Below are 24,528 nucleotides of genomic sequence, written 5' to 3'. Positions count from 1 at the left end.
CTGGGGGGTCCCCCGTTCGCTGCACCCCCCGGGCTCGTTCCCCACTGCCAGGACAGTGTGCAGGCTGCAGGAGCCGGGGGTCTGCAACAGTAACGGCCTGGTTTTTTCTTGCTGTCCCCTGCAATTCCCCAGTTATTCGCGGAATTAATATGTATTTATCATGAATACAGGTATTTTCCCTGCAGATCCTCCCCTCCCGCCTTCGGGGAAAGCAGGGTTCTTTCCAGGCGATTCCCGACAAGCAGCTCTTACCGAGACCTTAAGGATGCAACAATCTTCTCAGGAGAAACTCTAGGTCCCCCCCCCCCCAGTCCCCTGAGTGCTGGCATTCCCCAGCCCTTTCCCCCCCCGCCTTGTTCCTCCTTGCCCGCAAGCACCCGGGAGGGAGGTTTGCAGCCGGCCCCGGTCACCCTGTCCCTTGCCACCTCGGTGGCAGGATGTGCTGTTCCCTCTGTCAGCGGTGCCCGTGAGAAGGGAGATAGGGGAGGGAGGGCAGGTTGGAAATTCCCCATCTGAGCTTGTCTGGGGTCTCTCCCAGCTGCGGTTTTGAGAACTTCGGGGGCTGAGATCGCCCTTTCTGGTCTGGGGGCAGGATCAGGGGCTCTCCCCGTACGGTGGAAGCAGCCCATAGGACATGGGGCTGGGAGGGGACCTGTGCCCCCTGACAGCGTAGGGCACAAAGGGGGCACAATGCATAACCCACAGATGACCCCTCTGGGAAATGGTTCCGGCATCTGGAATCGGGATGCTGCAGGACCAGGCAGGCGGTGGAAGCAAAAGTGGGTTCACATCTGCAGCTCCCATGCTCCAGGCTCTGCAGGACCCACTGGCACCCCAAGACAGCCGAGGAGGGCCCAGGCTGCTGCTGGGAACCGGGACACCCGTCCTGCCACCACTGCCACCTGCTCTAGTGTGAGACCAGGCCTCGGTTTCCCTGCCCCATAAGCAGTGCCAGGCAGGGGGGAGCTGGCAGAGGGTGCCCAGGCAGCCAGCGCTGCACCCGACCATGCAGGAGGAAGAGCATGGAAGAGGTTGTGTTTCTTTCCCCGCCTTCTCTTCTGGGCTGACCTGTGTGGCTCCTTCAGCCCCGGTGGAGCCGGGCAGGACGCTGGCCTGGTCCCCAGCAGGCTCCCCACGGTGCCAGAGACGCTGCTCACCATGGGGACAGCAGTGGAGACCACACACTCCCCCCTCCAGGACCGATGTCCCTCTGACCGAATTCTTCTCCGCGATGAGCCATGTGCAGGCATCAACCCCAGTTCAACCAGGCCCTGCCTGGCCTCTAATTAACGTAATTAGCGAAGTCTCCAGGTCCGACGCCTGCGGCAGCGGTTGGAGCATCGCTCCCAGTTTTGCTGCCTGCGCAGCAGCAGATCAGGCAGCTGAGAAGCTTAGGGCAACGTTGTCCTCGTCCAGGGGCTGTCGCATAAACTGGGGACACGGAGCCTGTGAGCACAGGGCAGAAAACCACCGGACACCCGCCAGCCGCGAACCGAGGGACCCCGGCCTGGGCGTCCCGGCTGGAGAAAGGCGATCCCTGCAGGCAACAGCCATGGGGACCCCCTGTGCCCCCCAGCCCCGCGCCCCCCCGGCCCTGCACCCCAGGCACATGCACCGGGGTCCCCCTGCTACTTCTCGCTGGGGCCGGGGTCGGCTGTGCCCCATCGGAGGTGGGGGGGCACGACCCCGCCTCTTGGTGGGCCCCACCGCTCGGGCTCCTCCTTCAAGCAGCCCGAGGCTGGGCCAACGCGGAGGCGGGGGGGAGGCACCGCCCCGCGCGTCCCGGCATCGCCCTTTTAAGGAAGGGGAAATTCTTCACATAAACAAGCGCGGCACCCGGGAGGGGGGTGTCCCTTCCCCGGGGGGGGCTCAGGGCGGGAGAGGGGGGGGTCCAGCCCCCCCCATTCCCCCGTCCGCCTCCTGGCCGGGGTGGCTTGGGAAGGGAGATTTTAGGGGGTGGGGGGGTGTTGGGGAGAGGGGGGAGCCTTGAAACAGCCAGGGAGCGTCTCGCAAGTGCGGGCCGCGGCGGGGGGCGAAGCGCGGCGGGACCCCCCCCACCCGGAGTGCGAGGCCGGGGGAGGGAGGGGGACGGACGGCCGCCCCAGGGGGGGACCCGAGCGGCCCCGCATCCGCATCCGGCGGTGCCAGCAGGCGGGAAACGGGGCATCCGGGGCGGGGAGGGCACGGAGCCCCCCCCCCACTGCCCCCGGGGGAATGCAGGGAGCTGGGACTGAGCTCCCGCTCCCGCGTCCCGGTGTACGCACCCCCCAAGCCAGGGGCAAAGCAGCCGGCCCGGGCTATGGGGGGGGCTGTGGGGGTCCCCTCCCCGCCCCGGGGCGCTCAGCAGCAGCGAGGCTGAGGCCAGGTCACAAACACGCCGTTTATCAGCCGTGTCCCCCCCCCCGAGTTTAAGACCCCCCCGTGGGGCTCGGGTCCGGGGCTGGAGCCGGTTCCAGGCATTGGGGCTGGCGGCCTCGACTTCCCGGGGGCTGGCCCCGCCGTCCGCGGGCGGTGAGGGTTGGTTAGCGGTCCCGGGCGGTGATTAGCGGTCCTGGGAGGTGATTAGCGGTCCCGGGCGGTAATTAGCGGTCCCGGGGGCCGGCGGTTCCCGGCACTAATGAGCCGGGGCGGCTCATTCACGGAAGCCTCTGTTCCAAGGGCTGGGGGCACTTCCCACTGCACTCTTCCCATCCCGCATCCAGCCTGGACCAGTACTCCTGAATTGGGGTGGGAGCGAGGGAGTCTAAAAACTTGGTGGGGAGGGCTGCCTGGATGTTAACCAATTCCTTGATGGGCGCATGTCTGGCCAGAACATCAGCTGCGGGCTTGGTGTGGCATCAAATCAGTGCGGGGGGGCCATGCTGGACAGGGAGGGGGGGACGGGGTCTGTCACCGGGTCGCTGCCAGCGCCGGTGGGTCGAGGGAGACACCAAAGCTGAACCGGTCATGGTGGCCCCTGGCCAGGAACCAGGCTCCGTGTGCGATGCTGCACGTCCAGATCTGTGCGGACAAAAAGGGCAGGTCGGTGGGCACCCATCGGGGACACTGTTCCCCACTCAGCTGCCCCTTCCCGCAGTTCCAGCCCTACCAGGTAGGTGATGAAGACCACGTAGGCGACCAACAGCAGTCCCAGGGGGATGTAGTAGCCCAGGCTGTGCAGTGTGGGCAGAAAGTCCACCACGAAGTAGACATTGATGGCGCAGACCAGCCCAGTGATGAGGGTCATCAGCACCTTCCCCGGGCTGCAGGCAGGGAGCGAGCATCAGCGCTGGGGCAGAGCCCCCACCCCGTGTGCCACCAGGCACAGCAGCCTGGGAGACCCGGGGTTGTAGGTGGGCAAGACCCCAACCGGGAGGGACATCTCTGCACCCCACAGCTATACTACACCCCTGCGATGGGGCTCTGGGCATGTCCCACCCTCCAAATGCAGGGTTGAAAGTGCCAGAGGGATGCTAAGGACCCAGGAATGCCCAAGGGGGTTGGACGCAGCATTGGGATGAGGATGGAGAGGGCAGCGATGGGGTCTGTCATAGAATGGCTTGGGTTGGAAGGAACCTTAAAGGTCATCCAGTTCCAAACCCCTGCCATGGGCAGGGACACCTTCCACTAGAGCACATTGCTCCAAGCCCTGTCCAGCCTAGTCTTGAACACTACTAGGGATGAGACAGCTACAACTTCTCCAGGCAACCTGTTCCAGTGCCTCACCACCCTCACAGTGAAGACTTTTTCCTAATACCTAATTAGGATCTAATTTTCCTCCTGTCTAATACCTGCTCTGCTCTGATTGCCCTAGGCTGGTGGGAATGAGCATCCTCCCCCAATGCCCATACACCAGCTGTCCCCACAGCATGGTTGGGGGGCAGGATGGGCCAGAGGGAGGGTGTCTGCAGCTGGAGCCCCCCACTCCGTGCCTCCCCCCGCCCCGGCACTCACAGGCCGTTGGCGAAGTCCTGCATGAGCGGGCGCAGGCTGGTGAAGGTGAGGACAGGCAGGACAGCGAAGGGCAGCTGGAAGGAGAGGGGGGTGAGGGGGACACAGCCACCAGGCCAGGGTGCTGGGAGGCAAGTGATGCTCCCCCCCCCGCCCTTACCAGGATGCTCTGCAGGACGTTGAGCAGGTCATTCATGCCCGTAAGGTGGCTGACATCCTTGAAGGCAGCCACGAAGACGGTGGGCAGGATGGCGAAGGAGCGGGTGAAGAGCACCCGGGCGAAGCGGGACCAGCGGAGCTGCAGGAAGCCCTGGGGACACGGAGAAACCTGCGCCCTCGCCCCTCACCGTGCCCGGGGCACCAGGACAGGCCGGCCCCCCAAACCCTGGCTCGGAGAAACCCATCGCTCCCTCGCCCGTGCCAGGGCGCCGAGCGGGCCCTTGCAGCGCTGCTGGGCCCCGCTAGATGTCAGCTCCAGCTCATTAAGCAAAACATCTCATTAGGGAAACGTATGGGGCACCCACAGGGCGCCTCTGGGAGGGGTGTCCCAGGGGCTGGGGGTGGCCATGCCGCGGCAATGGGGGGGCACTGTCCCCATCCCACCTCCTGGGGACCCTGGTGTCAGCAAGCTGCCACCCACGGGGCGGGCAGCGCTCCATGCCCAGCTCCCTGCAGGAATGGGGGGCAATTCCCTCTGCCAAATAGTCCATAGGGTCCCCCTGCCGTGATCCCCCTCAGCTGCTCCCCGTGGGGGCAAGGACCAGCATCCCAGCACCCCCATCCCTCACCTCCATGACGAACTGCCCCGCGTAGGTCCCGGTCATGGTGGAGCTCTGTCCCGCTGCCAGGATCCCAATGGCCCAGATGTACAGTGCCACTGCCCCAAAATAGCAGCCCAGGACGACGCCCTGTGAGGGAAAACTCCCATGGGAACCCCAAAGCGTCCCCCACCCCAGGCACCCCCATCAGCTTCCAGTCTTCCAGCAGGGTCGCTGCAGCCCCCAGCCCCAGGGGTCATGGGGGGGGAGCACTATGTCTCCCACATGGGTTCAGATGCCTGTGGGGCACAGCCTGGAGCCACTTACCCCTTGGTAGATATCCACAGAGACTGTCTCGTTGTTGGTGGGGAAGATGCCGGCGTAGCGGCTGATGCTGCTGTTGATGCACTTGTTGTGCTGCAATGCACGGTGGGCACGAGTGTGATGGCCACCCGGTAGCCCCCACAGACACAGGACCTCCCGCACACCACGTCTCAGGGGATGAGGACACCCGCTTTCCAAGGGTGCTCACCCTGCCTGTTTCCACAGCCTGCAAAGCCAACACCTCCCCACGGGCACAAGGTGACACTCACCACATCCTCGTTCCGCTGGTGGTAGAAAGCCTCGCCAAAGACAGCCATGACAAAGAGGTTGATAAGAAAGGAGATGGAGAGAGCCAGGCAGGACTCAGTCAGGAAATACATGTTGGCCTCTTGCACTGCCTCCTTTTTGGACCGGTCGATGTCTCGTGTCTGGGCACAGTGGGTGACATGGGTGCCGCCGGGTCAGGTGAGCATCCCTGTCCTGGAGGGGGGTGTCCTGGACCAGCCAGGACCAGCTGGTCCCCACCAAGTGTCCCCTGAGACAGCCTGGATGGCAGTGCCCATGGCAGTGCCTTGGTCTCACCTTGACCAGGGAGGAGTGGAGGAAGATGTTATGGGGCATAATGATGGCGCCAACGATGCCCACAGCCTGGAGCAGCTCCTCTCGCCCACAGCCTGGGCAGTAGGGCAGGAAAATGCCCTTCAGCACCTCCACCTGCCGCGGCCTCACCATCACGTACTGGGGACCGGTGGGAAGGAGCACTGTGAGCTGCTCCCTCCACCTCTGCAGGCCAGTGCCAGTGGGGATGCACCACAGGGGTCCCCTGCCAGCGCCCTGCAGGGAAAGGGGTGTCCCCAGCTCCCCCCTTCACCTCGTAGCCAAAAGTCAGGGCCATGATGGTGATGAGGAGGCCGAAGAAAGCCTCCAGTTTGCGAAGCCCTGGAGAGGTTGAGAGATGGGGTGGGACAGAGCCAGGCACACCAGTGCCACATGGGCACCAGGGCTGTGCAGGTGAGCATCCCCTCATCCCCCCAGCCCGGCACCCACCGTACTTGTCGAGGAAGAGGAAGAAGAGGGTGTCCACGATGGTGATGAGGACCCCCCCCCAGAGGGGGATGCTGCAGGATGGCAAGGAGAGGCAGTTAGACACATGCCCCTCAGTGGAGCAGGGCCATAGGGGAGGCTGGGGGGTCCCCATGGGGCAGCTCACCGTCCGGCTGAGAGCAGGCTGAAGGCGATGGCTGTCCCGATCACCTCCTGCATGTCAGAGCCGATGATGGCGATCTCGATCATGAGCCACAGCAGCACACGGGGCACCTGGGGGGCCAGGGCACCATGAGGTGCTTGAGCCCACAGCAAGGCTTAGCCCTGGGCAAGCTGGCACAGTGTCCAGGGTGGGGACCCTGTCCCTGTCGCCAGGCTGTGGCAGACCACCTAGAGCAGCATGAATACAGCAGGAGACCACCCCAGCCTCTTCCATGACATAATCTCAGGGTGCAAGATGGATCCTCTGTCCCAGCCTGCACCTCCTCCCCATCCTTGCCCCAGTGGGAGCTGAGGATAGGACCCAGCTGTCTGGACATGATGCTTCTGTGAGTGTGCTGGGGCAGAGGGACGTATCCAGCCCTCCATTTGGGTACCTGTCATTCATCCATCATCTCATCTCTTGTTTCCCCCATCAGGATCCTGCCACCTAGATGGGACATCTAGCTCCCCACCTCCTTTGACATATGATGCCCCTGAACCCCTCCAACTTCCTACCAGCACGCCCAGGCTCGCTCCGCGTCCCTGCTGTGCGTTGCTGCTGCGACGCCAGGGCTCACCCCATGGGAGACGCGCTCATGTGTCCCCACACTGGACCAGGACACCAAGGCAGCTGCTTCTCCCCTCCTTGCCCCGGGCCCCTGTGCTGCAGGGGGGTGTGGGTGCTAGATGGGGGGCACTGGGGCTGGAAGAGCTTTGGGGAGTCCCTGGGAGAGGTGGGGCCCTCACGGCATCTTCCCGCTCTTCTCCGTCCTGCCAGGATCACCACCAGCCAGAGTGCGGGGTTCCCCCAGGCTGTGACCCCGGGGGGCTCCCCGTGGTGCTCACCTTGGGGTAATAGAGGTAGCAGATCTCGCCCAGGTCCTTCCCAGTCACCACTCCCAGCCGGATGGCCAGGCGCTGGCACAGCAGCCCCAGGACGGTGGCCCACAGCAGCACCCACAGCAGCTGAGGGGGCAGGAGGGAGGCAGCAGGAGCTGGGCACTGCGCAGGATGCGGCCACCAGGGCTCCCAGCAAGGTTACCAACCAGCCCAGGGACAGGGGGAAGAGGAGCCTGGGGGGGGTCTCCAGGCAGAGGGGTTGCCCTCTCGCACCCCTGCGTGCCCTCCCCCAGTGTCAATGATGTGTGTGTCCCCCCCCAGGTCCCCCCGCGCCGTTCCCGCTCCCCGTGCTGGGGAAACCATGGGGCTCGCCATGGGGCTGGGCGGCCGTTGGCGCAGGAAAAGTTACGAAAGCCCCGGCTGCTTCCTGACCCCGGCGGGGCCCAGGGCTCACCTTGAACCCCGCCACCGCCCCGCACTGCAGGTCTGACTCCACGTTGCCCGGGTCCAGGTAGGCGATGCTCATGAGGAAGCCTGGACCGGTGAAAGCCCAGAGTTTCCTAAAGCTGAAGCCGGGCTGGGAAGAGGCAGCAGGTCAGAGCAAAGAGTTCTCATTCGAAACCGGCATTTCCCAGTTGCACTCCCGCTCCCCTTTAGCCTGGTGCTAGGAAGCCCGATGAGGCCCGCACGGGTGCATTTCACACATGAAGGACTTTTCTCCTCGCTGCTCTGTGGAGGAAGCTGTGACCCCCAGCCCCTCTCTGTTAGCGGCAGTGCCAGGGGGGCAGCAAGACCCACATCCCACCCAGGGACAGGTTGGACAGTGATGTGCAGGGAGGCCTCTGGTCTGTCAGGCACCGTTTATTGCACCCGTAGGATCGCACTGCCGAGCCCTGCTTTCACCACCCTCCTGGCAGGGAAAACCCCGATTCTTCCCCTTCTCCCTTTCATCCCCCGGGACCGGATGGGGATGAGTAGGGCTGGTGCGGCACAGACAGCCTGGGGGAGCCCCGCTGGGCTGGGCACGGCTGGTGTGTGAGCAGCGGGGTGATGCCTGCGGCTGGGTAGCACCTCACTCCGTGCCTCAGTTTCCCCATCTGGAAACCTTTAAGCATGGAAACGCTCACCCTGGGCTGTGATTTTCCTGAGCCCGGCCTGGGGACACTGAGGTCCCCAGGGTACATCCCAGGTATGTCTCCCACCCCCTTTGCCTCCCCACCTCCAGCTCTCTGTGGTCCCAACCCCTCATCCCATCTCTGCCCACCCTCAGATGGAGGTGCCAGATGGGCAGCACCTACCCCGCCGCCCTTGGGGATGCTGATGCGTTCATCCAGGTAGGTCTGGTCCTGGATACTGGGGTGCTGCAGGGTCACTGGGCTCCCACTGGTGCCATAAGTCTGGGCTTGGCCCCGGTTCAGGGACCCGGTGAGGCCTGGGAGGAGGGGTGGGGAGTGAGGAAGAGGAGGAGGAGAGGTAACAGCCTGCCACAGGGACGAGGACACTGGTGAGCTGGCAGCCCCCCCAGTCCCACCTGCCCCATAAGGGATGAACCCCATTTTATGGGCCAGCTGTGAGGGTGGCTATATGGGGGTTGTCAGTGGCTGCCCAAAGGGGTCAGATGCCACCTCCAGCTCACGTGTCCCTAAAAAATCCTGATCCCAGACCAGTCTTCAACAGCTCAAAAGCCAAGTGCATTTCTGGGCAGGAGGGAACCCTGCTCTGGGTCCTGCTGCTGGATGGGCATGGAGTGGGGACAAGAGACTGGTATTGGTCCCAGTCCTCCCCCAACCCACCCAAGTCCTGGGATCGTGGGTGAATCACGGGTGAGCTTGGGGGAACAGAGGAAGGGGCAGGTGGGGAGGCCAGGGCAGGCTTCAAGTGGATGGTGCCCGCTGGAGCAGCGGCAGAGTGAGCGGTCCCAGGGCAGAAGGAAGGGGCTCTAGGGGAGAAAAGGAGGCACGGGGGGACCCAAGTGTCATGGGGCTCACCTGGCTCCAGCGACGCCGTGGCTGGGCCAGATCCGGACATGGTGCAGAGGAAGCCTGACCTCGACACTGGGTGCAATGCCTGCGCCCAGCTTTTAAAGGACCCCCCAGTTGCCTCCCCGCCTCTCCCCCCCCCCGCGAGGAAGAGGAGAAGGAAGCGCTCCTTCCCCACCCGCTGCCCTGGGCTGGGAAAGGGGCCCTGCCTGGTGGGGGTTGGGTGCTATGAACGTGCATGGTCTCAGTTCCCCCATCCTGTGCCAGGAGCAGAGCACCCAGTGACTCCCTTCCCCTGTGCCATGCATACACACATCCCAACACGGGGCACACAGGGATATGGGAGCATGCTTGGGTGTCACTGTGCCACACTAGGGGTCCTGCTCTCCTTGTGTGGCTGCAGCACACAAGGGACAGTGTCCCACAGCATGGGGAGGGCTGGACCCGTGGGAGTAGAGGAAAGGCTGGAGGAGTGGGAGAGAGGAGGAAGCAGGCCTGTATTGCACAAGCATGTGAGGAGGTCAAAATGCACCCTCAGCTGCAGGCTCTGCGGCACGGGGTGCTCACACCACCCTCAGGTGGGGAACCTTGACCCCAATGATGGGGTGATCAGTGTGTTGCAGATCAGGCTGTGCCCACATAAGTAGGGCATCCCATGCCTAGAACCCGTCGTGGGTGTGGAGGTGGGAGGGGAGCACTCTGGGGGCACCCATGGGTGCCTGGGTAGTACCGGTTGCTTCTCCAGGGCACCCTTCTGCCAGCCAGGCTGTGTCCCACAGAGAGGTGGGCATCAGGGTCTGCCCCCAGGGTGATGTGGTGATGGGCACGGGGAGGAGAGCCTGGCCCTGCTCCAGGGTCTGCCCCAGGTGCCTTCCCCCAGGCAGGGGCTAGAACAGCTGGGAGGGGGGACAGGGTCCCCCCCGAGGCTGGCGTGCACACAACTCAGTACCCAGCTCAGCACCCCCGCCCTCCCCGTACCTCAGTTTCCCCAAAGCAAACAGGCCTGGGCAGGCAGTGCTGGCAGCTTTATTCCCTATGAGCCGCAGGGTGGGAAGTTGTGGGGCTGGGGTTGGCAGCCCCAGGGGAGGAGAAAGGGATCTCGGGAGGCTCCCTGTGGGCAAAGAATTCTGCGGCGAAGGAGACGGGGTCTTGGGGCTGCTGCAGGAGCAAGGCCAGGAGGAAGTCGGACAGGAGAACCTGGAGCTCGGGGTGCTGCTGGATGTAGGCGGTGTGGGACTCTTGCAGCTCCTCCTGCGGCGGGGTGGGCAGGGTGGGCACGGGCACCGATGTCCCCGCCCCGGGCTCTGTGCCGGGGTGGGGGGTCAGGACGCGTGGGTCCTTTCCCACACTTGAGGAGGTGTTGGGGAGGATGCTGGCCACCCTGCTTCCCCCTCCGCGACCCCTGCGCACCTCAGGGGTGACCCTGCTGGGGGGTGGCACAGCCCCATGTCCCGTTGTCCCCATGTCTCCCTGTCTCACCTTTCTGCCCAGGAACCAGGAGAAGAGCTGGATGTCCTCCTCCCAGTCCAGGGGCTGCTTGGGGAAGGGGGGCTGGGGCTTGACCCCACCTGGCAGCAGAAAGGCAGGGCAGGGTATTCCCCATTTGGCTGCCAGACAGCAGGCAAGGGCTGCCCGTGCTGGGGGGCGCAGCCTCTGCCTGTTCAGTACCTGTCTCTGCACCTGAGACAGACTCATCCTGCAGCCGCATTACCATGGGACTGCCGACCTGCACCAGCCGAGCCAAACGCCTGCTAGGGGAAGAGCCAGTGACCCCGCTGCTGGGTCCCCGCTGGGCTTGGGGGGCCCCGGCTGGACCCCGCATCCGTACCCGCTGGGGAGGAAGCTGCTGTGCCAGACGGTGGAGGCGTCCGCTCTGCCGTGCACGGCTCGCTCGATCACGAACACCTCCGCCTCCGCCGAGCTCAGCGCCTGCGGCTCGACACCCACGGCACGCTGGGGGGGCACAGCCAGGGGTCACCCCGTCCCAGAGCCACCCCTGCCCCGGGTGCCCAGCCCGTGCCCCCTGTGCTGTCACCCCCACTCCCACATCCCACCCTGGCACCCCCAGCCTGAGCAGAGCCCCCATCCCACTGGCTCCCCCGGGCGGCGGCTCACGTAGCTGGCGGTGCAGAGGTGGCCGTCGGTGTTGATGGTGGGGAAGACGAGGCCGGGAGGCACCTCCCGCCGGCACGCCAGCACCCGCAGCAGCAGGAGGCTGGCACCCTCCGGCAGCAGCCCCTGCAGCTCGGCACGGCTATAGATGAAGCTCCAGCACTGTGGCTCTGCCTGCAGAGAGACCCAGCCACCTCACGGCGCAGCCACAGCCCCACCATCACCAGGAACAGCACCCCTCGGAACCTGGGGAGTGCCCCCCGCGATGTGACCCATCTGGGGGGCAGAAGGGAGAGATACTCCACTGCCAACCTCACCTCTCCCTCCTGGAGGGTCTTTGTGACAGTCATCCCATGCTGGTGGCTCACCATGTGGATCCTCCTCCGTACGGGGTATGGTCTGCGCTGTGGGAGGAGTGGGGGGCACAGGGCGGGGGGTAGAGCCAGGGAACCCCATCTCTGAGGTGGCACACCCCAGCACCCCTTTCAATCAGGGTACCACACCAGATGCACTGTAGGAAGCTTCCTGCCCCAGCTGCCACCCAGAGTAGGGGATGGGGACCATGCTGGTAGGGCAGACACGATGTCTGAGCTGGGGAGGGGACACCACAGCGACATTGTTTGGGGTGCAGCTCCCAAGAGGGCATTGCTGCAGGGTTCATCCCAGGACAAGGGAGCAAGACAGCGGGAAAGGGGACACGCTAGCGCCACCCCAGTCACCTCCAGACACTCCTGCTCCTCCTGCTCCAGGGTCTCCAGCTCGGGGGTCAGATAGGCTGGCAGAGCAGAGCCACACTCAGCCCACCATCGCACCCCCGGGGGCCGGCGGGGTGGGGATGCACCAGCCCTTGGGGTGCGGGGGGACACCCCAGCTGCGCCCCACCTCACCTTTGAGGCTGCTGGAGGCTGGCACCCCGTCCTGCCTGCTGCGCGACCCGGCCTGCACCAGGAGGCAGCTCCGCACCGGCTCACCCGCCTGCTCGTAGGGTGCCCACCGCGCTGACACCCACCACTGGCCCCATGCCGGGCCCCTGCGCTGGGCCTCAGCTGCCACCACGTCCAGCGTCTCGGTGAACAGGCAGCGCTCCAGCTCCCCCGGCCCTGCCCGGAGTGACGGTCACCCTGCCCCGAGGGATGCTCCCCCTGCCCGGGCACCCCCCGCCTCAATCTCCCCTTCCCCTCCGTGCCGGCTGGGCCCAGCCCCTCACCATTTTCCCGGTCCAAGCCCCCACAGGCCGCCCCGCTCCCAATGGACCCGGTCCCGTGTGTGTGTCCCCCCGCCTTCCCCCGCCTCGCGGACCCCCGGGCACGGCCGGCGGCGGGGTGGGGGCACCCACCGATGAAGTTCAGGAACTTGGCAGCCTCCTCCGCCAGGGCTGGGGTCTCCTGCGGGCACTCGGGGGGGGGCTCCATGCCCCGCCGGGGGGCTCCTGCTACCGGACCCCCGGGTGAGGGGCAGCGCGTGTCCCCCGGGCCGCGGCTCCCCCCCGGCCCCGGACCTGCGGGGCCGCTCCCAGGTGCGCCCCCCAGCGACGCCTCAGCGGGCTCCATAGCAACGGCATGGCCCCGCCTCTTAAAGGGGCCGCGACGCCGCAGCGCGGTTTCGGGGCGGGCGGGGCAGCGGCCGCGGAGGGATAGGGCCAAATAGGTATAACTCTAACAAACTTAGTCTTTTATTGGGGGGAAAGGAGGGGACTGTAGTCCCCAGTACAGCAGTAAACACTCCCCTCCCTCCCCCACTGTGGCCCCATGGCCCCCAACATGGGGTGCTGGAGAAGAAGCCCCTGCCTGGAGCTAGTACTGGGCTGCCCACATTGCTGGCTCCATCCCAGCCCCCCCAGAGGAGATGCACAGCACTGGGAGCTGCCAGGGGAGGGGAGGTGGGGGGGGGGGCTGAATGCTAGGGGAGGAATTGGGGGTTCTCAAAAAAACAAGGGCAGGGTTAGGAAAAGCCCTTGGTGCCATCCCTACAGCCCCAGCAGTGGGGTGGGGGGCTACAGACCCCCACAAAGGGGATCGAGGTGCTTCTATGTAACAGCTGGTGACCCCCAAGTCTGGGGCAACAAAGGCAGGGATCACTTATGGGGTGCCCACATTGGGGTGTCCGCTCTTCCCACACACACCCCCAAACACTGCACCCCAGGAGGGATATTCACAGCAAAACAAACCACACAGTCTTGGGCTGCCTGTGCCAGAGCAGCACCCGGCCCCACGGAAACGGGGGTGCCAGGGAAAGGGTGACTAGGGGGCTTTGTAGAGGTCCTTGCGCCGCCGCACCTCCTTGAGGACACGGGCACGGAAGGCATCGGGGTGCTCCCCCGCGCCTTGCTGCAGCCCCAGCACTGCGTGCAGCTCCGGCCGATGGGTCCGCAGGAAGGGGTTGTAGGTCTGCTCCTCCCCCAGCGTGGAGGGGCACTGCGAGGAAAAGAGGATGGGGGCAGCTGCTCAGACCCCCACCGGAGGCAGCACCTCCAGCAGGGAGCCAGGACATCCCCCCAGCACCCCCTTCCCCTATGGCACCTGCCATGCAAGAGAGGTGATGGGGAACCCCGTGAGGGGCTTGGTTGATGGTGGGGTGCAGTCAGGGAACCCCCCGGTCTCACCGTGATCCTCTTCTCCTGGCGCTGCTGCATCACCCACTGCCACTTCTGGTCCAGTGCGGGGTTGTCCAGCTCCAGGAAGCTGGCAAAGGTCAGGCACTCCAGTGCGTACTCGTGGCCTGTGGACCCCTGTACCCCTCAGCATTGCCCCCACCCAGCAGGAGCTAGGGGGGGACACCAGTGGCTCTGCCACACTGTTGGGGACACTCACCTGGCCACAGCAGCGTGTCCTCGCCCAAGCCCATGGCCAAGTCCAGGGAGGCGAGCATGGTCTCAGCGGAGCCCTCAAACAGCCTGCCTGGACCCCCATGCAACCGCCTGTCACAGGGGGAAATACTGGGGGGTCCCCCCCAAGCTCCTCCCAGGGTGGGAACCCCATATCAACCAAGGTCTGGGGTCAGGCGCACTCACCGCAGCCAGAGAGGAAGAGGAGGTCGCCGGAGAAGAGGCAGGGGGGGCCGCCGAAGGGCTCCCCATCCAGCACGTACACCATATGGCCCACGGTGTGGCCAGGCGTGGCAAGCGCCTGGAAGGTCAGGCAGCCCACGCTCACCTTCTCTCTATCTGTAAGTGGGCTGCTCCGGGCACAGGGGTGCACTGTCAGGGTGTTATGTTTCCCACCCAGCACCTCAAAACTGCCACCTCCCAGTGCAACCCTTCCCTGGTGCACTAGTGTCATAAGTGTGCCGGATCTCTGACCACAAAGGGGGCAATGTGGTATTTGGGGGATGGACTGGTGAGTGGAGCAGATAGTGATGGTTGGGGGTGTAGCTCCCCCCCCAAATTTACAGGGGTGCAGGGCACAGGACTTACCTGGTGAGGTCTGGGATGGAATCGAGGGCGCTGCCGTACACCTTGCAGGAGCTGTGCTGCTGGCAGAGCTCTGCGTTTCCCCCGCTGTGGTCCCTGCAGATGGGGAGGTCAGTGCCCCTGACTGTGACCCCCCATATCCCTCCCCACCAGCTGGGCTTGGGCTGGGGGGTGACCTCAGCTGGGGCACCCTCCACAGCAGCCACTGACCAGCCCAGTGTCCCCTCTTTGCCCCTTACCAGTGTTTGTGGGTGCAGAATATGGCCTCTAGTGTCACCCCCTCTTTTTCAATGGCAGCCTGAGAATGGGGGGGACAGACAGAAGGATTAGGGAGGGACACAAGACCCCACGTACCAGTCTCCTTCTAACACACCCCCCCCCAGCTCCCGAGCCCTGCCACCCTCCAGCCTTGCCTTGGGCACCAAGGGCTGCAGATTAGGAGCAGATTTGCACCCCTCTGCCCCCAGAGAAGCCAGAGACATGCCACCCTCCTCAACCAGGGACACCCGAACAGGGGGTTGGGGTGGCTGCAGGGACCTCACCTGCACAGCCAGTGGGTCAGAGGGGTCGATGGCAGCCGCCCGGCCGGAGCTGGTGTCGATGACCAGGTAGCTGTAGTTGTTGGAAAGCACGGGAATAGGCAGGATTTTCACCCCTGGGGGGCACAGACAGACACACATCAAGGCACGACCCCCCCATGTGGGAAGGGTTGAGTGGACAGGCTAAACTCCCCGTGTCTTAAATCCAATTTTCAGCTAAACATGCTTTAGGCAATTTAGCGATGGAAACCCCTCCCCACCCCACAGTGCCAGTGCTGCGGGACATGACAGGGCCACGGGGGGTGTCCCAGCAGGACTCACCCGGGAAGCAGCATGGCTGGGACACGGAGTGGCCATGTGGGTACCGCTCCCGGGCCTTCCTCACCTGCCGCTGGTAGAAGAGGTAGCCCAGCCGCGTGCGGGTGTACAGGCTGTACCTGGGGAGGGCAGATACCCCCGGCGTTAACCCCCAGCATCCCCAAGGAGCTCACTCGGGGAGGGGGCTATTGCTAGGGCCGGGACCCCCCCGGGAGACACGTACAAGGTCACTTTCAAACATTAGGGGCTGGAAGGGGTGTCCTTCCCGCTTTCCTGCCCTGCATCTGCAGAGGGCAGAGTTGGTTCCCCTGCAATTGCTACGGGCAGCAAGGACCGGGAAGGGGGGGGGGTTTGGGAAGGCATCACAGCAGGGGTGTCCATCTGTCCGTCCATCTGTCCAGGATGGCTCTGCTCACCACGAAGGGATGCAGCCCCACGGCTTTGCCTGCAGCCGTGCTCTGGCTGCTGAGTATCCCCGGCTGCTCTCCCCTTCCCTCAGCCCTGGGGGGGGCCATACCCAGGGCTGACCCCACTCCAAGGGCCTCCTCTGGGTGCCACGGCCCCGGGGAAGAGGGAAGCAGGAGCAAAACAGACTGAGAAAAAGGGAAGCAAGAAATACGCTACGCAGGGGTGCAACAGACGCAGAGTAGGGGCTCGGGGGACTCCCGCATTATACAGCAGCGCTTTGGGGCTGGTGCCATGAAGGACATGCAAAGGCCGGTGTTGCAAAGCCCTTCCCCGGGCGAAGGGCATGCCCTGGATGGTCACATCCTCCACGCTGGCACCGGCAGGTACAGCGGGGAGGGATCCTGGCAGGAGCCGGGCCTCCCCTGCACCCGTGGGGGTTGGGAGCCCGAAGCCGGGAGCTCCTGCCAGCAGCGGGCAGCAAGGCCACGGCGGGGGCACCGGCTGGGTTAATGATTAGACCCGAGGGAAGGAGCCCCGGGGTGCGGTGTCAGGTCCGAGGGGGATCATCACCGTGCTGGGGGAGCCAGTGGCTGACTGCCGGCCCTGCGGAGCCCCCCCCCCGTAACCGCGCTGACACCGCCCGCCTTCATCCCCACCGGCCGGGCGTGCTGAGCAGCCGGCGGTGCCGGAGCACACCGTGCTGGCCCCGGTGCCTCCCTGAAGGGTACTCGGTGCAAGCAGGGGCGGACGGGCCGTTCCTCCCGGAGGCAGAACAAAGGCGGGCGGCGGTAGCTCCCTCCCGGCGGGGGTACGGGAGCGGCGGGCACTCACCCCACGCGGAACAGCAGCGGTCCGGCGAGGGCCATGAAGGCGGCGGCGGCGCGGCAGGCGAGGCGGCGGAGCGGCAGGCGGAGCGGCGGGCAGCGGCGCAGGCAGGCGGCGCCCAGCCCGCGAGCACCGGCCGCCACCACCCGCAGCGCGGCGCGGCCATGGCCCGGCTGCCGCCCGCCCCGCCCCGCGGCCATGCCGCCGCGGACGCGCCCCCCGCCTGCGTCACGCTGCCTCCGTCCCGGCCACGCCCACTCCCCGCCGCCGCGCCCCCTGCTGGTCACGCCGCGTCACTGCCGCCCGGAACCGGGGCTGGGGGGGGGGGCGACGGGGACACAGCGATCGCGTCACCGGCGGCGAGGAGGGATTCCCCCGCCCTGCCAGCGCCGCGAGGGGTGTCCCCCAGCTGACGTCACTGCGTAGAAAAGGGGGGTCCCGACGTGACGTCAGAGCCGGCGGGAAGGAGGTCCCGGGGGGGCGGTTGGGGCCCCGTTGAGCCGGGGGGGATTAGCGGGGTCCGTCCGGGGAGCGCTTCCCTCCTGCCCAGCTCCACCGGCCGGAGCGCAGCAGCGCGGAGCCGCCGCGGGGGGGCGCGGCGGGCAAGAGGGCGGGCGGTGCCTTCCCCCGCCCTGTCCGCTCCGTCCGCCCCGTCCCGGCTCGTCGCGGCCGCCGCCCGGCGGAGCAGTGCGCAGCAGGTAGGGTGGCCCGGCCCCGCTCGGCACTACTCGGCGCTCCCGGTTTCCGCGTAGGGCCGCTGACAAGGGTGAGACACAGGGGACCACCCCCCCGTCCTGGTGGTGCCCCCCCCCTTTCCCCGACTCCCCCCCGCCGGCTTCCCCTCGCCTGGTTCCCCTTCCACTCCCCCTGTTCCGGCGCCTTCCGGTGCCACAGCCAGCGGAGGGGTGTCCCAGCAGGGACCGGGCGAGGGTGGGAGGCCGGGCCCTGAACCTCGGGGACGTGCTGCGAACCCCCGCACCCCCATCCCCAGGGTGGGGGGCACTTCGAGTCGCGGTCCGGCGCGGCGGGGGCAGCGGGGCCGGACCGGGGCCCTGCCCGTGGGGTCCTGCCCCACGTCCCTCCCGCGGGACCCCGGTCTGGCCCCGCTGTGCGCTGGGGGGACAGCGCTGTGGGGCTGGTGCCGGTTAGCGGACCCCACGGGATAGCGTGAGGGGGGAATTGGGGCGTGGTGTGGGATGGTCGGGGGGGAGCACCGTCCTTTGTGCTGTGGAGGGTGAACCCGCGGACCCGTGGGGTGTCTCAGGAGGTGAGGGCGCGGGTCTGTGCCCACAGTGTATGGTGTGGCACTGTGGGGTACCGGCCCGAGGTGGGGGGCACCGAGGTGGGGTACAGAGAGGCAGTGGTGATGCTGAGCTCTGGCAAACTCCTGTCCTGTATGAGCGGCTCGGGGGCAGGCAGCAAGGATCCTGGCTCGGGTGGGCTGCACTGACCCCACCCCGGCTCCGCAGGGCTGGACTGAGCTGGTTTAAGTTGGGTCGTGCCGTACAAAGCCGTGCCGTGCCGTACCACGCTGTGCCATCCTGTATGAAGGCGTGCCATGCTGTACCACGGGGTCCTCTGTGTCTCGCCCTTGTCGGCAGCTCTGTGCCATACTAAGCCGTGCTGTACTGGTGGGAGCTTCCAGGCTCTTCTAGGAAGTCGGCTGCTTTTCCAGGCAGCCTCACAGTGGGGAGCCATGGGGAAAGTGGGAAGCCTTGGCCCCCACCTCAAACCTTGGTCTCACCACAAGGTGTCCCTTGGCACCCAGGCTCCCTGTGGAGCTGGTGATGGTGGGGCCTGAGCCTAGTCGAAACGCCAGGGTGTCTGTCGGGCCTACCCGTGGGGCTGTGCTGGGGGTGACAGCCGCCTTGTGCCTTGGGTCCTGCCACATGTGCCTTATCTGTGCTGAGTCACGGTGCTGTGCTGAGCAGCACCCTGTCCCACCGGGGCCACCGAGCCAGCTCGGGTGGCCCTGTGATTCGTGACCTGTGGTTTCAGGGCCTCGCTGTGCTGCCGCCTGGGGAGGGTGCAGGGTGCTGCCTGCCTTCCTGGGTGCAGCGGCCGCAGGCACCCGTCAGGCTGGTTCCTGCCCCATCCCCATGGCCACCCCCTGGGGTGGGACAGGAGGGGCTGGGGCAGGCGGCAGACCCCTGCCATGGGGTGCCGGCCATGGGCACAGGGTGGGACTCCCCGATGGCCATGTGCTGGCTGGATACAGCCCACTTTCCCCTGGGTTCCCTCCTGGGGACTCTGGTCCCACCTAACTGGGGTGGTGCCAGTCATGGGGGTTTTCCTGGTGTCAGGGTCCTGTTTTGCACCTTTCCTTGGCCCCGCAGACGAGGTGGTGCCAGGGGACAATGGGTGCTTTCTGGGACTCCGCAGAGCAGGGAAAGTGAAACTTCCCAACTGGGTGGTCACTGCCACGCTGGTTATTTTTGGTACTGCTGTCATCGTGATGGCGAAGGTTGGCGTGGCTGGGACAGACAGATGGTGGGAGGGACAGACACTGAGCCCTGGCACTGTGGCCCACCCAGCCCGGCTGCGGGAAGCACTGGCGTCACACTGGAGGAAGTGCCCATTCCCACCCAGCCTGTGCCCGGCTGGGTTCGGATTCTTGTCCCTTCCTGGGACACGTCCTGGGGTCACATCATCGCTGTGTGCAGGGAGGATGTGGGGGGCTCTGGTTCCTGTCTGGGGCTCATGGTGGGCATCCCCACTGCCAGCACCGGGGGGTGGCAGGCCTGGCACTGCCTCCTGGCAGTGCCTTTGTTTTCCAGCGTTTGGAGATGCCTGCCGCCTTCCTCCTCCTGCTCCTCCTGCTCCTCCTCCCGGCACCCAGCCCAGCAGCTGGCCCTGGGCCCGGCTGGCTGCTCATGGCTGCCGGGGGCTCTGCACGGGGGCCCGGTGCAGCCGGGGAGGGGAGCTCAGCCCCGGGCTGGGGGGTCCTGGCTCCCCTCCCCAGGGACACATCCACCTCCCTCCGAGGTGACACAGGTGGCACTTGTCCCTAGAACTCTCTGGGGGGACTCTGGAGCGGCTGTGTGTCCCACTGGGCTGATGGGTGGGGGCACCCCCGGAATGGGCGGGGGGCAGTGGGATCTGCATGGGTGTGATGGGGGTGAGGCAGGGTGATGCCGTTTGTCCCCAGCATGGTGCTGCCAGGAGCCAGAGACCAGCCGGGGCATGGTGGGGATGTACGTGCTCCGTGCCCCCTGGTGATGGCAGGGTGGGCTCCAGAGGCCAGAAAGGTCATGTCCCCCCTGCTGTGGCGTCTTGAGTCAGCGCGTGGCCATGCCCTGCCCATGGCTGCCACTGACGCAGGCGCCGGGGACTCAGAGCGCAGGAATGGGGTGGCCCTGGTTGAAGGACTGTGGGGACGTCCTGCGCGTCTCATTGACCCACTCTTGTTGAGGTCAACTCACCCTTATTAATTAGAAGCCTCTATTAAACTGGGAGGCTCCGCTGCCCGCTGTGTCCCTGCGGCTTCACTTGCCAGGGATACGTCCTGCCTGGGGAGGGGGACCTGCGCTAAGACTCCCCCCATCTTCTCTCCCCTCCAGGTACCTGTGGGAGACGCAGGGAGCCGGCATGGCGCAGCCCAGCGCACCACCTGCCTACGATGACAAGAACCCCCTGTACCCCCAGCCCCCAGCTGGGTACCCCCAGCCCCCCCACTATGGGGGGTACCCGCAGCCCGGGGGATACCCTGCAGCAGGGGGGTACGCACAACCAGGGGGGTACCCAGTGGCAGGGGGGTACCCCCAGCCAGGGATGGCCATGCCCACCATGCCTGTTCGGTTTGGTAAGTGGGGGCATCTTGGGGTTTTGTTTTGGGGGGGCACTAGAAACAGGGGTGCTTTGGGGGGGCTGCATGGCTGACCCTGGTGCTGATGGCGTCCCTCACCGCAGGTGACAATGGCATGGGGGACGGCTCCCCCTTCCAATCGGCTGACTGGGATGACAGAAAAGTCCGGCACACCTTCATCCGCAAGGCAAGTCCCGGGGGGCTGGGGGCGGCCGTTGGGGGGCACCTGCCAGGGTGGGGGCCGGGTGCTGACCCCCACTTCTCTTGCAGGTCTATGCCATCATCTCCTTGCAGCTCCTGGTGACGGTGGGGATCATCGCCATGTTCACCTTTGTGTGAGTGGAGGGTCCCTCCTTAGCCTTGCCCTGAAGAAGGAGGAGTCCTGGCCCTTTTTCCCCTGAGGGGGTCCTGAGGGGATAGTAGTTCCTGACCCCCCTTCCCTGACACTCATCCTTCTATCCCACAGCCACCCAGTCCGCTCCTTCGTCCAGAGGAACGTTGCCATCTACTATGCCTCATAGTGAGTAGGGGTCTGCTGGCTTGTGCCCCCCATCCTGGGGTGCTCTCCAGCAGCTGGCACCCCACAGTCACAGCCTCCAGCCCTGGGGGTCCTGGTGGGGGGGTTGCAGGTTGACATCCGTTGTCTCTCTCTGCAGTGCCGTGTTCCTGGTGACCTACCTGGTGCTGGCCTGCTGCCAGGGTCCCCGGTGAGTTGCTGCTGGCTGGGTCCACTGTGATGGGGGAGTGTGGATATAGAGGGGGGTTCTCTAGGGCAGAGGAGGGTCTTTGCCCCCAGGGAATGGGGACCATGGGGACACAACATGGCCACTGTCTCCAGCTGACCTCCCTACCCTGGTTTCATCCGCAGGAGACGCTTTCCCTGGAACATCATCCTGCTGAGCATCTTTGTGAGTGGGCTGGGGCTGGCGGGGGGCTGGTGGTGCCCCCACAGCACCCCAGCTCCCCAGGCAGGCTGGGAGGGTTAGGGGGACAGGCAGGGGCAGCCAGGAACTGCTGCCCTCCATGGGGCTGCTCACCCCTTGAGCCCACCTTTCTTCTCTCCTGCAGACGCTGGCCATGGGGCTGATGACGGGGACAATTGCCAGGTATGCCCCGGGCGCTGTGGTGGCAGGAGCTGGGCTCCCTCTTGTCGTGCACGAGGCGGGTGGCTCAAATGAGAGGCTGCTGGGAGCCAGGGGACAATCTGGTCCCCTGGGGTTGGGGACAGCGGCGTCCCTGTCCAGGATCAGGGCTGGGAGGGTCACCAAAACCGCCCTGGGAGGGGGATGCTGAAGCTTGGGTGACTCTGGTTGTCCCCTCCGTTTGCAGCATGTACCAGACCAGTGCTGTCCTGATCGCCATGCTCATCACTGCCATCGTGGCCATCATTGTCACCATCTTCTGCTTCCAGACCAAGGCAAGGAGGGGGACATGCCCTGCCCTGCCCTGGTAGGGGGGGTCAGGCAGAGGAAGCCAGGCAGTGGAGACACTCTGGGCTCTCCCGTCACATGTGTGTGTCTCCCCCGTCAGGTTGATTTTACATCGTGTCCAGGGCTCTTCTGTGTGCTGGGCATTGTGGTCATGGTGACCGGGATTGTCACCGCCATCGTCCTCTCCTTCAGATATGTGAGTGGGGGGGCAGAGGGGCTGTGGGGTGCCATGGGTGTCACCGGCGGGGTGTCCCCAGGGCTGGCAGGGGGGTTCGGGTGGCCCCCTTTGCGGGGAAGCAGGGTGTGGTCCTGGCCACGGCACAGGCAGTTTGCCCACAGGGAGAGGGTGGGTTGGCGTCAGCAGCAGCTCCTGGGATCCGGGTGCGGGCAGGACGTGCCCTGCCTTGTCTGCTGCCTGCCAGGCTCACCCTGCCCGTGTTCCCATCCCCGCGCAGGTCCCCTGGCTCCACATGCTGTATGCAGCCATCGGCGCCATCGCCTTCACCCTGGTGAGTTGTTGGCTGGGGTGGGCAGAGGGTGTCAGGCAGGGACTGGGAGGGGGAACCCTGCCTTGGTCCTTGCCTGACGCTCTCTGCCCCACTCCAGTTCCTTGCCTATGACACCCAACTTGTGCTGGGGAACAGGAAGAACACATTAAGCCCCGAGGAGTACATCTACGGTGCCCTCACCATCTACACCGACATCATCTACATCTTCACCTTCATCCTGCAGATCGTGGGCCGGGATTAGCCTGGGACCCCTCCTGTCCCTACCCTGCTGCCTCTCACCCCTTTCTCTGGCCTCTGTACAGGATACGGCTACTGACGACGACTCCTAACGCTTCGGCATCCCTACCCATAGACTGCTAAGGAAAGGGCTTCCCTCGACCCACCCCCACAAGCCTCCAAGGGTAGTGTGGGGGAACCGGCTGCCTGAACCGGCTGCCTGTGTTTAGGCAGTGTCCAGCCTCAGCACTGCTTGCTGAGGCCATGCCGGCAGTGCCGGGCTGGTAGCAGAGTGCCACGATCCTGCCTGGGCTCAGAGAGCTCGCAGCAGCACTGGGATTGTGTTGGGATATTTCTGGAGAGCCCTGTTAGTGTCATTCACTCGGTGCCTTAAATGCGGCTCAGGCCGTGCCCCGTTCCCGAGCTGCAGCAGTGCCCGGTGCGAGCAGGGGGCAGCGGGGACCCCCGTGGTGGGACTCATGGCAGAGCTTGTGTTGCCAAGGCCCTGCAGCTGCGGATGTGGAGAAAGTTGCACTTGCTAAATAAAACACTTTACTTTTCCAGCCTGTCCCGGTCTCACTGGTGTGGCGGCTCCCCCGAACTCCTGCGGGCAGGCTCCGTGGGGGCTGCGGCCCTGGCAGCGCAAACAATGCTTTGGGATGGACAAACCAAGGTCAAGCTGCCCCACGGCTGGCCTCCCTCCCCGTACTCCTCCACCTGGCTGCAGAGCAGCTGGGTTCCCCCCCCCCCCACAGCAGAGGGGCAGGCAGGGCTGGGGCAGTGACTGCGGAGGCACCAAGCTGTTCTGCTCACGAGGGATAATGTTTATTTGTCCCTATGCAGCCCCACAACCACCCCACAGGCTGGACAGGGAGTGCAGGTGCCAGTGCTGTCTGTCCCATGGGGCTGGTGTCCCCTTGACCAGTCCCTTGGGGGTGCCATGCCTGGGGTGGGGGCAGCCTGGCTATGCCCCCCGGGCCACCCTCTTGTATCGCTCCGACTCGTACTCGCCCCGGGTGGCTTCTAGCATCTTTTGGCGGATTTTGAGCTGCTCCAGACGGTTTTTGTCCACTTCCCGCTTAACCAGGAGGAAGAGGATGATGCCGGAGGGCAATCCGATCGCCCTGCAGGACAGACAGTGGGCAGAAGATGGAGAGAGCCGGTGGGGAAACAAGTGCCCTGTGCCCCCCAGCTCAGCACTGCAGCCCCCCACGATCCCCTGTGTGCCCCCGGCCCTGCAGAGCAGCAAAGCCTCCTGGTGCCGAGCCTCTCCCGCGGCCCGAGCCACTCACCAGGCCACCCCCACCGGCTTCATCGGGTTCTTGCCCTTCTTGCGGGTGGGAATGTACTCCACGCCCTCGGGGAGTCCCCCACGGCCAGGCTCCGGGCTGGACCGTGGCCCCGCCGGCCGGCGGCAGCTCTGCCTGAAGAGCCGTGTGCCGGGAGGCGACAGACACCACCGGGGCCGGGCATTGCGCGGTGCCGGTCCTGCTGCCGCCAGCAGCCCTGCGGGGACACGGGTTAGAGAGAGGCGGCCGCGGGGCGCCCCCCACGAGCGCTGCCCCTGCGCTGCCCCGCCCCGGAGGCAGGGGGCGCTCGAGGGGCCTGAGGACGCGGGGCGGGGCCAAGACCGCGGGGCGCGGCTCTTCGCCCTCCGCCTGGCCTGGGACGGGCCTGGGCGCGCCCCGGGGGGTGTTCGCGGGAAGAAGCGGGGGGACCCTCCCGCCCCGGGGCCGCGCCCCTCCGCCCGCCGTTACCCCGCAGCGCGCCGAGCGCCGCCGCCATGGCGATCCGTGCGGCCCCGCGGCGGCCCCGCGGCATGCCGGGAGCTGCAGTCCGCCGCGAGGGGGTGCCGGGGCGGGCACCGACACGAAAAACTAC

The 24,528-nt window shown here is 65.9% G+C and overlaps 4 protein-coding genes across 9 annotated transcripts; 1 reads left to right on the top strand and 3 right to left on the bottom strand.

Annotated features, from left to right (window-relative positions):
• Positions 1–2,366: 2,366 nt before the first annotated feature.
• On the bottom strand, positions 2,367–9,134 carry SLC11A1 (solute carrier family 11 member 1). Its single transcript, XM_030488495.1, has 15 exons — positions 9,086–9,134; positions 8,396–8,529; positions 7,552–7,674; positions 7,104–7,223; positions 6,223–6,329; positions 6,060–6,130; positions 5,884–5,951; positions 5,595–5,750; positions 5,282–5,440; positions 5,016–5,105; positions 4,719–4,838; positions 4,091–4,240; positions 3,934–4,007; positions 3,089–3,242; positions 2,367–3,000 (listed from the first exon to the last, which is right to left on the bottom strand). Exons 1-15 carry the CDS (start codon positions 9,123–9,125, stop codon positions 2,890–2,892), a joined length of 1,677 nt encoding a protein of 558 aa, XP_030344355.1. The 5' UTR covers positions 9,126–9,134; the 3' UTR covers positions 2,367–2,889.
• A 948-nt stretch (positions 9,135–10,082) lies between these two features.
• Positions 10,083–12,676, bottom strand: CATIP (ciliogenesis associated TTC17 interacting protein). Its single transcript, XM_030488491.1, is given in 9 exon segments — positions 10,083–10,327; positions 10,556–10,644; positions 10,745–10,889; positions 10,892–11,029; positions 11,192–11,362; positions 11,506–11,592; positions 11,908–11,963; positions 12,076–12,288; positions 12,525–12,676. Coding segments are annotated over 9 exon segments (1,200 nt in total). The 5' UTR covers positions 12,601–12,676; the 3' UTR covers positions 10,083–10,102.
• Positions 12,677–12,836: 160 nt separating this feature from the next.
• PNKD (PNKD metallo-beta-lactamase domain containing) lies at positions 12,837–24,490 on the bottom strand. Of its 5 annotated transcripts, XM_030488488.1 has the most exons (10): positions 24,405–24,490; positions 23,940–24,153; positions 15,458–15,573; positions 15,140–15,252; positions 14,837–14,895; positions 14,601–14,693; positions 14,199–14,362; positions 13,999–14,085; positions 13,791–13,906; positions 12,837–13,602 (listed from the first exon to the last, which is right to left on the bottom strand). In XM_030488488.1, the coding sequence occupies exons 1-10, from the start codon at positions 24,466–24,468 to the stop codon at positions 13,429–13,431; spliced, it is 1,200 nt and encodes a 399-aa protein (XP_030344348.1). In that variant the 5' UTR covers positions 24,469–24,490; the 3' UTR covers positions 12,837–13,428. The 5 variants fall into 5 exon arrangements, with proteins under 5 accessions (XP_030344348.1, XP_030344343.1, XP_030344347.1 ...); XM_030488483.1 differs by lacking the exons at positions 23,940–24,153; positions 24,405–24,490 and adding an exon at positions 16,694–16,943 and having other exon boundaries at positions 13,791–13,869; positions 13,999–14,105; XM_030488487.1 differs by lacking the exons at positions 23,940–24,153; positions 24,405–24,490 and adding an exon at positions 16,694–16,943.
• On the top strand, positions 17,168–23,210 carry TMBIM1 (transmembrane BAX inhibitor motif containing 1). 2 transcript variants are annotated; one of them, XM_030488490.1, is made up of 12 exons: positions 17,168–17,385; positions 20,248–20,489; positions 20,597–20,679; positions 20,763–20,827; positions 20,959–21,012; positions 21,149–21,199; positions 21,361–21,400; positions 21,561–21,598; positions 21,822–21,909; positions 22,023–22,118; positions 22,378–22,431; positions 22,529–23,208. In XM_030488490.1, exons 2-12 carry the CDS (start codon positions 20,276–20,278, stop codon positions 22,670–22,672), a joined length of 927 nt encoding a protein of 308 aa, XP_030344350.1. In that variant the 5' UTR covers positions 17,168–17,385; positions 20,248–20,275; the 3' UTR covers positions 22,673–23,208. The 2 variants fall into 2 exon arrangements, with proteins under 2 accessions (XP_030344350.1, XP_030344349.1); XM_030488489.1 differs by having other exon boundaries at positions 17,334–17,458; positions 20,253–20,489; positions 22,529–23,210.
• Positions 24,491–24,528: the final 38 nt, after the last annotated feature.

This window comes from Strigops habroptila, chromosome 5 (assembly GCF_004027225.2).
Source record: "Strigops habroptila isolate Jane chromosome 5, bStrHab1.2.pri, whole genome shotgun sequence".
In the NCBI taxonomy this organism is placed as follows: Eukaryota; Metazoa; Chordata; class Aves; order Psittaciformes; family Psittacidae; genus Strigops; species Strigops habroptila.
Note: the sequence above shows the minus strand (reverse complement) of the source record. Positions and strands in the feature narration are given on the sequence as shown.

Coding starts and splice junctions, on each gene's coding strand:
- SLC11A1 (XM_030488495.1), bottom strand. CDS start 9,125: ATGTCCGGATCTGGCCCAGCCACGGCGTCGCTGGAGCCAG. Junction 7,224..7,551: donor GGGCGGTGGCGGGGTTCAAG/GTGAGCCCTGGG, acceptor CTGCCCCCTCAG/CTGCTGTGGGTGCTGCTGTG. Junction 6,131..6,222: donor AGCCTGCTCTCAGCCGGACG/GTGAGCTGCCCC, acceptor GCCATCCTGCAG/CATCCCCCTCTGGGGGGGGG.
- TMBIM1 (XM_030488489.1), top strand. CDS start 20,276: ATGGCGCAGCCCAGCGCACCACCTGCCTACGATGACAAGAACCCCCTG. Junction 21,013..21,148: donor GCCATCTACTATGCCTCATA/GTGAGTAGGGGT, acceptor CTCTCTCTGCAG/TGCCGTGTTCCTGGTGACCT. Junction 21,200..21,360: donor GCCTGCTGCCAGGGTCCCCG/GTGAGTTGCTGC, acceptor TTTCATCCGCAG/GAGACGCTTTCCCTGGAACA.
- PNKD (XM_030488488.1), bottom strand. CDS start 24,468: ATGCCGCGGGGCCGCCGCGGGGCCGCACGGATCGCCATGGCGGCGGCG. Junction 14,896..15,139: donor CTGACCCACTGGCTGTGCAG/GTGAGGTCCCTG, acceptor CCCCATTCTCAG/GCTGCCATTGAAAAAGAGGG. Junction 14,694..14,836: donor TTCTGCACCCACAAACACTG/GTAAGGGGCAAA, acceptor CCCCATCTGCAG/GGACCACAGCGGGGGAAACG.